At 42.7% G+C, this 12675-nt stretch overlaps 1 protein-coding gene across 1 annotated transcript; it reads right to left on the reverse strand.

Annotated features, from left to right (window-relative positions):
• Positions 1-2809: 2809 nt before the first annotated feature.
• LOC136477323 (probable protein phosphatase 2C 14) lies at positions 2810-8082 on the reverse strand. Its single transcript, XM_066475450.1, is given in 7 exon segments — positions 2810-3552; positions 3628-3767; positions 3770-3850; positions 5434-5551; positions 5688-5852; positions 5854-6066; positions 6973-8082. Coding segments are annotated over 7 exon segments (1560 nt in total). The 5' UTR covers positions 7447-8082; the 3' UTR covers positions 2810-3183.
• Positions 8083-12675: the final 4593 nt, after the last annotated feature.

Consider the following 12675-nt stretch of genomic DNA (forward strand, 5'->3'; position numbering starts at 1 on the left):
ACCCATATGTTAGGATCTTGTCAGCCGATGTTTAATTTTTAGAAAGGACTATTCACCCCCCTCTAGTCTACCATCTCCACCCTACAGGTTATAAATACCCCCATGGCCGGCCAAATTGGCACAGTGAGAGCCCAAGGGATTGCTATATGAGTTGAGGCTCAATTTTAGTTGCTCTAGCCACCAAAGTGCTTAGTGAAACATTCGATGATTAGCGTAGGTGCTTTGCAAAGTGCTTAGGTTAGTTAGGCCACCGCTTATGCGCTTGCTCTAGGTTTAGGCCTAGTGTTTAGTGAGGTTTGTACACCTCTTATCACTCGGTGCTTGCGCGCACCATTGTTGTACTCGGTGGGGCTTGTAAGTCTCGCAAGACCACACCAACCATGTTTGTGGTGTGCCCGCCACCGTGTACGGAGGGAACAAGGCCCGTGGCATTTCGGCCAGAATCTTGATGGTGAAGATAGCGGGGAGTGATCCGGGAGAGGCACCCCGAAGACCCACCTGCGCGTGGGGAAGGCCCGAGGCTATCCATAGAGTTACCCGACTGGGAGCTTGGCTCTTACGAGGGATTCCTTGCGAAAGGATCCAACGAGGACTAGGGAGAAGCTTGAGCGCTTCTCGATACCTCAGTAAAAATATCAGAGTCGTCGACGGGAGTTTGCATCTCTATCGCTCTTTTACCTTCCGCATCTATATTATGTACCTTGGTTGTGTGCTTACTTTCCTAGCTTAGTTTGATAGGCTAGTTGATAGGATTGGAACCTAGGGTGCTTAACTATTTTACGGTAGAGATAGCAACACACCTAGCAAAACCGTAGTTGCACATTTAGATAGTTTATTTATTACATAGTTTTGTTAAGGTGAAAATTAGAGGCCATAGTTAGAGGTAGAATTTAGGTTGTCTAATTCACCACCTCTTAGGCGTCATGGTCCTTACAATACTAAAAGAGAGTTAGATGCTATGACCACAGGAACACAATAGACGCCGAAAACGGAACTGCCATGCAAAAGAAACGACTACCAAATTATATTATAAAAGAAAAGAAAAGAGTACATGTTTGATTTATTTTAATTAAGTAAAACCAGAAAACTAATTCAGATTAGTCAAGTTATATATTTTAATTTAAAAAACAGGATTAAAACTAGTCATATTTTATTTATAAATATTTCGACATCATTTATACCGATTAAACATTAATTTGCAAATATAGATTGATATGCGAGAGCATCTAGTCGAATTTAATATGCATATTTAAACTAAGCAAATTATAATTAAAAAGTACTTACATTAGCAATTAATCATATTAGTATTTATATGTATAAAATATCGGAGTATTATACCTATGTTGCTTTTAATTACCAAACTAGTTTTATTAACATTAATCAGTTTAATATTTAAATTATAAAACTAAAAAATATTTAGCATGGGAAATATCGTTACTAACACGTAGACCACGTCAACACGAAACTAAGGTCCTATTTGGCAGAGCTTATGGAGCTGATTCTCTACTAAATTGAACGGGAGCTCTGCTAAACAGTTTTTGAGAGAGAAGTAATTCTTTGTTGATTCCATGAAGTGATCCTCTGAAATGAACTAAGAGGTTGGGAGTTGAAGAAAGTATTTCATCCTAATTCTGTGAAGTGATTCTCCACTATGATTTTGAGAGTGTGTGCTAAAGAATCAAAGAGAATCACTTTCAGCGACAAAATCACTTCTCTCGTAGAATCAGAATTAGATAGAGCTCTACCAAACAGTTGCTCAACGTAATTTGAACGAAGCAAAAAGGAGAAACTACGTAGTAGCTCCTAATTCTGTGAAGTGATTCTCCATTATGATTTTCCGAGTGTATGCTAAAGAATCAAAGAGAATCGCTTTCAGCGACAAAATCATTTCTGTCATAGAATCAGAATCAGACCTAACCCAAATAGTTGGTCAACCTAATTTGAACGAAGCAAGACGGAGAAACTACGGATACTTACGGCCTAAACTAGCTGACTGATTACAGGCAGGAGGCAGCAAAAGGCGTGACTTGGTTTCCTTTGGCAGTGAAGAAGGACGTGCAGCAGCTGCAGATGAACACAACACCACCTTAATTGTTTCATGGTGGTTTGCCGCTGGCTTGCTGTTGCGTTGCTGCATCCATTAGAGAGGATCGGATTTCTGAACTCCATGGCTGGACGAGATCGAATGGGCTTCGTTGGCATGCACGGGGCTGCTTGCTTGCAGGCACAGGCGACGACAAGCAATGGCACTGCAGAAGCAAAGGCAAAGCAGCAAACCAGCAGCGGCATGCAGATGGAAATCAACGGTGTCCAACAGATTTCGAGTAATCGTCAAAAGGGACCAAGGAGATTACAAGAAAAATGATATTGTCCTTACCTCCGGCAATGGATCAGCACGTGGGTTTCAGCAAGACGCCGGCGATGGTTTCTCCCGTTCTGGTTTGTCGTACAGCTTCATGCAAAGCTCGTGGCTCGCAGATCGGCCGGCAAGGAAACCAATAATCGATGGCGGCCTGGAGCAGACATGAAGGGCGATGATCTGATGTGGTTCGTAATGGTAGCGGCTGCCTCTGGAGGTCTTCGATGCGGATGCAACCCATCGATCGGAATCATCAGGGCAAAGCAGGGCGCCACGCACGGTATATATGATCCTACCAGTATTTCTCGTCATTCTCACCCTGCGTGCGTCCTACCGCATCCTAAACGCTCAACTTAAAATTAACAATGAAATAGCCTGATCTTTGGTTCACGCCCTTATATTAATATAAGACCGACCCCCAAAGAAAAGATGGTATAGATCAGACACCAGAGATAGAATGATGAATATATTTACAGGAAGCACAAAAACTCGGTAGGCTCCTTCCTACAGGATACTATATGATCTCGACGCTTGCCCGCACCGATAATAACATGAATAGAATTATTACAAAAAACTGGAACAAATCACGCTAAATTTACGCGGTACTTTACACAAAGCAAAACTGCAAATTCTAGTCACACTTGCGTCCAGAAAAAATAGCAAGCAGAAACCCACCGACGTGCTGTATGTTCGCTCCGAAAGATGCCAATCACAGGCACAGCATGTTCATGGTGCCTCCGCTCTGTGCCTGAACTACTTGATCGTTCAGCAGATACCAGTCTCAGGCAGCATGCAAGCTCACTTATCATGCCATATTTTGCGCCTCAACCATCCTTGGGCAAATCCATGAGTGGTGTTGTGACGGTTTCAACAACAGACACCTCGTTTCCATCTGTTACCAGGGCGGTAACATCTATAGATGCACCAGTGCTCACCTGGATAGCTGTGGAGCGCTGAGCACTGCTAACTTCTACAGCATCTGCCAAATTGTTGGCCAAGGAACTGGAAGGTTCGCTTGCTTCATTTGTGTTCAGGAATAGGCAGACAACAGCACAGTCATCGATTTTAGAAGTGGGGAACCGAGTTCGCCAAGCACGGTGAGCTGATTCGACTAGAAATCGTGCTGCAGAGGCCCGAGATGTGGCTCGGCTGACAGTACTAACAACTTCATCATTTGATAGCACGTCCCAAACCTAGTGCAAAAGGAAGAGGTCAGAACGACATAACAACACTCAGAAAATGGTGCGTAAGTTGACAAGTCTGCTCACCCCATCAGTAGCCAGCACAACAAATTCATCTTTTTCTGTAATGTGGTGATAGGAAACATCAGGCATAGAAATTACACCATGATCCTTCAGACAGAAGTCCCCAAATGCCCTAGCCATGGCCAATCCAGGCGAGTTATACTTGGAAGCCAAACACGAGCAACCTCCGGCTCCTCAGGAAGTGCAAATATTCTGCCCCTGCGTTGCCTGATTCTCTGTGCTTCACCTGAAATTACCATGCCATTCCTCAACAGAATAAGGAAGGAACACACTAAATATAACAACTCTTGCTACGAATCATGTATAGGAAGTTTTGAAGTACTTTCTGCCATGAGAAAACGAAAAATATTTGCATCCTCATGTCTGTACAATTGAATTAGCATGTAATCTTACCATTACAATGCTAAAACATTATATTTACACCATGCAAATGGATTTGGAAATCATGGGTTCCTGTAAGTTGAAAATGTTTCATGTGATTGGCCTGTTAATAAACGATGATGGACAGCTGATAGGTCTAAGAGAGGTCTCCCTCATCCTCCTCACAGTCCTCTTTGTGATCAAGCTGATGAGAGCATACATCGCATTCTCGTATCTTGCACTGTTTCCTGGCAAGTTTGGCTCACCGTCGTCCAACCGGCTGGACTTGAGAGGATTTCACCTACTGCTGATACTGAGTTTCTCTAGCTGGTAGAGTCAATCTCTCAACCAAATACATAGACAAGCAACTGAAGAAAGGGCTTAAGTCGCTAATTATTCTTGTTACCTAGGAGCTTTGGAAGCATCGTAACCATGTTGTTTTCAATGTCACCGCCCTAGATGCCAACAAAGTTGTGGGGGCAGTCAATGACGAAGGCACTTTATGGTGCACGGCAATTGCTAAGGAGCTCCATTGCTCCAGGGTCTTTTCCTGGGAATAGCCTAGGTGTTTTTCTGCCTATGTGGCATGTTCATTACAACGACTATTTCTAAGGGGCCAGCATAAGGGGCTGGTGTTGTATGGTTTTCTACTTAAATGAAATGTATGCCAGCTCTCCAATCTATTTGAGGAAAAGAAACAATGCTAGGTAACATATGAACAAAAATAATAGTTTGTCTTCCACACCATCTCAACAGTCAAAACACATAAGCAATCCATGAAACAAAATTAAGCTTATACTCCCTATGTTCCTTTTCGTTATCATGGTTTGGAATCCATGAGGTTAAACATCTCAAACTTGGAATGCCAATATTTAAAATAAGCAAAGCTGGATATATGAAAGCTACATCATTGGGTTTTCACAACAAATACTTTCATAATACAAACGAGAATAATGTTCTGAAGGTAACTGTTCATACTCAGTTCTTTTTTATTTATCATCATGAAATCTGGGCCATTGAACTTTCAAAAGTCGACCATTTATATATTTATTATTCTCTGTACTCGCTAAAAAAATTATATTACTAGATTTGTCTTTTGAAATTCTTTAATCGTAGCAATAACAGCAAGCAGAACAGACTTGCCTCCTATTCAAACAAACAAATTGATCTATGGAAGTGCCCAGACAAATCTTATCTCATAAGGATTATTATTTACTCCTTTGACTCATAAATAATAAAGACATGAAAAAAGATAAAAAAAAATGCCAGTTAGTTCATGGATTAAGGCCACATAATGTCACATATAAGCAAATATAATGATGTTCGTAACAGAAGGAACTTGAAACAGCACATAAGGATTGCGCAACTGCAAGAATGATGAAAGGTTCTAAGATTTGCAAAATGACTAGCGATACAGTAAAGGACAAAAGAAAGAAAATACATGCTTACTTGGAATGTTAGGTTTGAGATCAACTGTCAATTGAACAGCAACAAGCTGGTTATTTTCATCTCTGGTGCCTAAGACAGCTCTTGAATCCCCCAGATTGCCAATTATAAGATTGCGTCCCTGTAGTATACAGAAAGAAATAGAGCACAATTAGTATACAAGGATGCAGCTCCAATCACCTGGTGTCAATTTAATGAAATCAAAAGAAGATATTTCTAAAAGAAAATAAAACAATAGTGTCATTTGTCTCAGTTACCTGCTTGATCACTGCCACCGCTGTAGTCCCACTGAAAAAACAGTCAATATTTTTATGTAATTTGAGATCCCTATCCATTACATGGAATGCCTTCAAGAATGAAGTTCTCAATGCTGGGAAGATCTCTGGATACTCTCCATTCTGCTGAGCTTCAGAGGAAACGGCAGTACCCTCCTCTCTCTATGTGTTCTGGTGAACTTACATCATCTGTGTTGAGCTTAATGTTGCCAGTGGATGTTACTCTACCATCTTCCATCCCCAAATCTGCTCCTAACTTTAGAGGCAGGAGATCTCGTACTCTCTTGGCAACCAAATGGCCATAAGGTCCATGACCATCAAACACACCACAAAAGATGGTATCATCTCTCGAACAGAAGTTCTGTCCACGAGTAAAAATAGTTGTCAAAGTCAAACATATGCTGCACAGAAATAGCAAGAGTAGCAAATTTTACACGTGCCCAGTAAAACTGGACAGGTACATGGAAGATGGTTTCTTATTGGGACTTATGCTTATCTTTTCAGTGAGACCCGTGTGCAATTTTTAGAGATTACTATGGTAATCAAATCATGAAAGTTATCATAACTTATGGAAAGCAAATATGAGTTCGAAAAAATAAGATAGGATTCGTACATGTGTCACTCAATGGGCATGCAGCCAAATTGGTAATCAAGCATTTGGAAAGGGAAGGATGGAGCTTCAAGCAGATAAGATCATCCAGCAAGGAGATGGAGAAGGAAAAAAAACTAGTATTGGATAAGGATGAGAATCATGTGGAGCCCCTCCAACCTCCATGAAGTATTCCAACTCAACACCAATTATTACGCTTGAATAAGACTACCAACTAGGAATTCTCCACCAGCAACATCCAATGGCAACCAGTGTCAAATATATATATAGGATTTGAGTCAAAGTTCAATTCTTGAATAGTTTGATGCTGTGTGCTCATGTTGCGTAACTCATAAGAACATGCATAAGCTGTGGCCACAAAAATAAAACAAACAATTTCCTGAGGCTAACATCAAGATAAAAAATTAACTTGTACAGCAAAGTACAATCTGAATCTGAACTTCTCCGTCGAATAAAAATCTGGAACACAGGATATGCCAGGTAAACTAATCCAGAATAAGAACAAAATTGCTTAGATCTTGGGAAGATCTGATCAAGAACAGTGGGAAAAAGTACATCAAGAATCTCACAGCACAAGAAGTGTGAGGAAAAGTACAGACAAGAAAGCAGGGAAAAGATAGCTCTTTTTTCTCTTTTTTCTTTAATTTTTCCTTTTACCTCCCAGAAGATCATAGCATCCTGGTTGACGCCCTTCTTGCCCTGCAGCGTGTACAGTGACGCGACGGCGCAGGCGCCATTGCCGGCGATCCGGCCGGGGGTGGCCCTGAGCTCCGCCGCGAAACGCCAGGCGTCGGTTGGCGCGGGCCCCGCCCCAACCCCGCGAGGAAGCGGCGGGCGCGGCTGCCGCTGAGGCCGCGCCGCAGCCCATGTCATGCCTAACGCGCCGAGCAGGCTGAAGAGGCAGTCGAAGAAGTCCTCCATGCATCGTCCGCTGCCGCCAGCGGCGCCGGCGCCCGTTCCAGCAGCTCCCGCTCCATCTCCTCCCGCCACCGCTGGCCCCGCAGACCGGGTGGTGAACATGGCGACGCGCGCGGCGACGGCGAGCGCGACCAGGCGCTGGTGCTCCCCTCCGCTGCCGCTAGGCCGCCGACGGCTGGTGCCTGGGCGGCGCCCGGCGGCGGCCTCCACCATGCACCCGCGGCCGATCCGCGCCCGGCGCCGCGCGCCGCCGCCCGCCGAGAAGCTCCGGCCTCCGACGCCGACGGCAAGGGAAGCAACTCAGCAAGAGACGGAGGAGTGAGGCAGAGCGTAGGGCCAAGGGGCTCAGAGCCTCAGACACCAAGAATGGAGAGGGAGAGAGCTGCTGCTAATTAAGCGGGGATTGTAGTGTAAAAAGAGGAATTTTATATCTGCCGCAATGCCGAAAAAGGGCACCAAGAACACGGACACGGGACAAGTCAAGCAGCGCAAGTGCGCAACGAAACCCAATCCCTTGTGTCTCTCTCTGGATGAGTATAGTATAGAAGTGGTCGTTAGGAAACAAGAGACCTGCGTAATCCCGTACTTAAAAAGGCTCTTAGCAACGAACCAATTGATTGATTACTAAGGCGCTACTCCAGTCTAGAGAAGGAGGAGAGGAGCCAAAACGAGAGGACGAGGCACTGCGGTGCTTTTCCTGTGTCTACAACTGCAATGGAATGGGAATCCGCCTCTCGCCATCGGAGGGGAGGGGGAAAGCGGTGGGGGGCGAATCTGAGGCGACGAAATGCCGGGACCGTGAAACGGTGAAGAGGGGAGCACGGGACAGGGACGCAAGGTTGTCGGAGGGGGCTAAACTTTGTCTGCCTAGATCTGTTCCGGCAGATCAAGTTTCCGTCGCGTCGCAGCTGGGTAATAGGGTCCGTCATGAATCATACAACTTGATATAAGACTTATTTATTCTTTGAGTAAAAAGTTCAATATTTATTCGGTATCTTCTTCAACAATAAGACACAAAAGAAAATTCTTTCTATAATAGATTTCTACGAGAAAGGATATCTATATTTAAGTTGTGCCTCTTAGATAACCTAAAATAAGTCTTCTATAGGCTAATTTTAAATCTCTTCCTACCCATTTTAAGTTTGAGCGCTCATATTCTTCGTTGGAGACCGTCTTTAGACGAGAAGTTCACCTGCATAGTATCATTAATGCATCCTGTCAGATAAAAAAATATGTAAATTCTACTTCCGTCCAAGAACGATATAATATATAATGACATTTCTCCTATATTCCATGTACCTTGTATAATTAGGCAACACTCTTGTATAACTAACTAATACAATTATTACTTTTATTATTTGTCATTTGTTTTTTATCGTGACATATTAAATTTTTATCCTTATCTAATTATAAAGATAATTGTAAATTGTTAATTGTCTTTGTGCCAAAACGGATAAGATTTTATCGAATTTGTGGTTTTGTCTAACTATTTTTTTTATTCTTGAAATTGAAAATTGCTGATTATATAAATTACAACGAACTAAAACTGTAATTTTAGTATAAAGTATATAAAATAATCGTCGTCGAAGGAAGCTAAAATTCAGGCACGCGAATTTTAGCTCCCATAATCTGAGGTCCAGTTCGATTCAACCTTCTAAATATAACTAAAATTATATAAATAATATTAATATTTACTTCTCTACATAAATATATTATAAATTTATATTTCATGATAAATATAATGCGGCTTATTTAGTATAATATTAATAATTATTAATATTTCATGACCCCAACATTGGCTACCTCATGCATCAAGTTGAACCTCGATATTCGGGCGAGAGAGATACAACATGACTTATGCACATGGGTAATGCTACGCCGTCTTACGTCCGATGTGAGGTTCACCGCCTCGTTGCTTGTGCTTCTTACCCCGCGCGCTCACTCTGTTCGTGAGTTTATATTAAAAATTAACCAATCTTTATTCATTCCACTTCCTCCTCCCCTGTAGCAGCACCTCGTGGCTACCCTCGTCCTGGACGTGGACGTGCACTCTCCTCGCTGCTGCTGTCGCGCCATCCGCCGCCGCTCGCTCGCCCCCATCGCGCGTGCCTCACACCCCTTCCTGTCGCACGCACTGGTGCTGGTGGTGCTCGCTCCGCCTATCGCATGTGCCGTCCGCCTGGCCGAGCCAAGCCCAGTGCTGGTGACACTAGTGGTGGTGGTTTTGCGCGCGCCGCTGGTTCTAGATGCTAGGGGTGCTCGCGCACTACCACTCGCTGTCAGCTCCCACCTCGACGCCCGGAATTGATCGGCATAAGCGCTCCCCCCTCTTCTATGTTGCAAATATATGTTTTAAATGTTTCGGATGTTTTAGAAATATGTTGTTGTGTGCTGCATATAGATGTTGCAAAAGTTGATAGGGAATGTTGCACATGTTGCATATATTACAAGTGATGCAGAGGCATGTTGCAAGCATTTGTTTAAAATATTTTATCTGTTCCAGATCTATGTTGCAAGTGTTTTGATCTGGATATTGCATATGTTTCACACATATGTTGCAATAGTATGTTCCAAATGTTTCATCTGTTCCAGTCTTTCGTTGCAACAAGTGTTTTCATGTTACAAGTTGCAAGTATTTTATCTGGATGTTGCATATTTTCACACATATGTTATAAGTTTTATGTTATAGATGTTTTATCTATTTCAGGCGTACGTTGCATTCAAGTGTTTTCATATTTCACATGTTTCATGCTGTTTAGAGAGTTAGGGGGCGCGGGGGAGTGACGGTGGTACGGCATGGGTGCGGGGGAATGGGGCAAGCGAGCCGGTGGCTGGCGGATGTGCCGCACGGCGCGCTGGGGGCCGACGATCGGGGCGAATTTTATATTTACCTTTTTCAAAAAAACAATTTTAAAATTAATATTGTTGCATTTTTATTAATCTAACATGTTCGGCGCCCCTAAGTCCGTAGCGCGGCCAAAAAACGTTGCGCTGCCGTGTAACATGTATCGCCACGGCACGATCTGCCACGGTGGACAAAGATTCCAGGAGGAAAAGCTTGCCGCGCCACTCCGTTGCACGGTAGCACTATAGCACCGCGCCAACCAGACTCGCGCGGCAAGCGTAACCTTAGAAAAATTATATTTTTTCATACAATTTCGGATGAAGATGATTTTTTATATGAAAATTATAGATATTGACGATATCTACAACTTTTTAGTTTTGAATTTTTTAGTTTGAGGTCGTTAGGATGCTCAAAAAAATAATCAATTTTTTAGCAGTATATTAATCGTGTACAAGTGCTCCCGGTCGTGAAAAAAATCATATCTTTCTTGTATGGTGTCAAATGGGGATACTCTCTATATGAAGTTATAGCTTTGGATAGGATCTATAATTTTATAGTTTTGAGTTTTTTCATTTAAGGTCATTAAGATGCTAAAAAATTAATATAAAATTTCAGCAGCATATTAATCACATACTAGCTCTGTTGCCTGAGAAAAATCATATCTTTTTTGTAGGTTGTTAAATAAAGATCCTTTTATATAAAAGTTGTAGTTTTTTATGAAGTCTATAACTTTATAATTTTTATATTTCTTCATTTGAGGTCGTTATCTTGGACGTGCCATGTAACTGATTAGTGATTACTAAACGAGACTCGGCAGTCCAGGTACTGACCAAATACATTAGTCCATATCAACATTAAAAAAAATCATGCTTACGTCTATTTAGAATTATAGTTGTAATAAGTATCTAACAATTGCAAAGCCATAGAAAATTATTATAACCAAAAAACTGTGACAATAGGAACATGCCAATACAACCATTTCAGAATTCTTATTGTAATAACCACCTAGCAATTGTAATATCATTAAAGGTTGTTTGTAAACCCCAGAATAACTATGGCAATAGTTACGAGCAAAAGCGACCAAATTCAATATAGTTGTAATAACACCAAGTAATTGCAACGAAAATTAATATTAATGCAACTCCAAAGAGCCATGGCAACAATGTCAACTAATTGCAACACAATTCTTAAATGGTTGTAGTAGCACACGCCTGTTGCAACGACAAACCACACATATTGCAACACATTTAGTTCGTTGCATTATAGGCACATGTTGCAACCATTTTACGGAAAGGTTGCAATATGACTCTCCTATGACAACTAAATTAGTGATGTTTGCAATCATTAGAGATGAATCCTTACAATGAACCCTACCCGGAGGCGGCGGTGCATCGAACGGCCACTTCTGTCTAAAGAACTCTTCGATCACTTCATGCTTCTAGGTGTCGTAGCCGCACAGCTCCGGCCAGATAGCTTCGTGGGTAGGGTTCGGACCACGACCGTCTCTGACAGCTGGAGACGACGACTCCACCCTCCACTGGCGCATGGAACCGGTCTCCCGCCCAGGGGGGATCCAACTCCTCGGCATTCCTGCTGTATGTCATCCCCTCTCTTGCTCCCTCTCGCGTGGTCATATCTTCCGTACCCTGTTCCTCGACCTGAAGTGTGCTGCAACGATATTAATGAAGATAACTTTAAACTAGTGAATGGCTCAAAGTATTTGTATAAGGACCTTGTTTAGGGGGGTGTTTGGTTACTACAGGGAAATTTGAGTCCCTGTCCCATCGGATGTTTGGACATATGCATGAAGTATTAAATATAGACGAAAAAAATAACTAATTGCACAGATTGTGGCTAATTTGCGAGACGAATTTTTTAAGCCTAATTAGTCTATGATTTGACAATGTTGTGCTACAGTAAATATATGCTCATGACGGATTAACTAGGCTTAATAAATTCGTCTCGTAAATTAGTCTCCATCTATGTAATTAGTTTTATAATTAACTCATATTTAGTTCTCCTAAATAGCATCCGAACGTCCGATGTGACATGGACTAAAATTTAATCCATGGAACCAAACACCCCCTAGATTGCCTCAAAATTCCAAGTTTTTTCACTCTCTCTTCATCATATCAATTTTTGGACGCATGTATGAAACATTAAATATAGGTAAAAAAATAACTAATTGCATAGTTTAGTTGTAAATCAAGAGACGGATCTTTTAAGCCTAGTTAGTCCATAATCGGACAAAATTTATCAAATACAAACGAAACGTGCTACAGTGTTCAGATTGCAAAAAATTACAATCTAAACGAGGACAAGGTATCAGGTGATTCATGGTGGGGCGCGCCGAGCCAGGACCACGACGATCGAGGTGGTCCGCGCCCCCGGCCGGCGGCCCCTAACGTTGCTCGCCCACCAGCCCGCACCGCACGTACACTGTGCTATAGACGCGCAGTGCCAGGAGCGCCGTGCCCGTGGCTGGGGTGGGCTCGTGCATTGCATTGGGACGGCATCCGATGGGGGTAGGTAGGCGCCAATGGATATGGATTAGGCGGGGGGAGCAGGGAGCGGCATGGCAGGCGGGCACCAGGCAT

This window comes from Miscanthus floridulus, chromosome 8 (genome assembly GCF_019320115.1).
Source record: "Miscanthus floridulus cultivar M001 chromosome 8, ASM1932011v1, whole genome shotgun sequence".
Classification (NCBI taxonomy): domain Eukaryota; kingdom Viridiplantae; phylum Streptophyta; class Magnoliopsida; order Poales; family Poaceae; genus Miscanthus; species Miscanthus floridulus.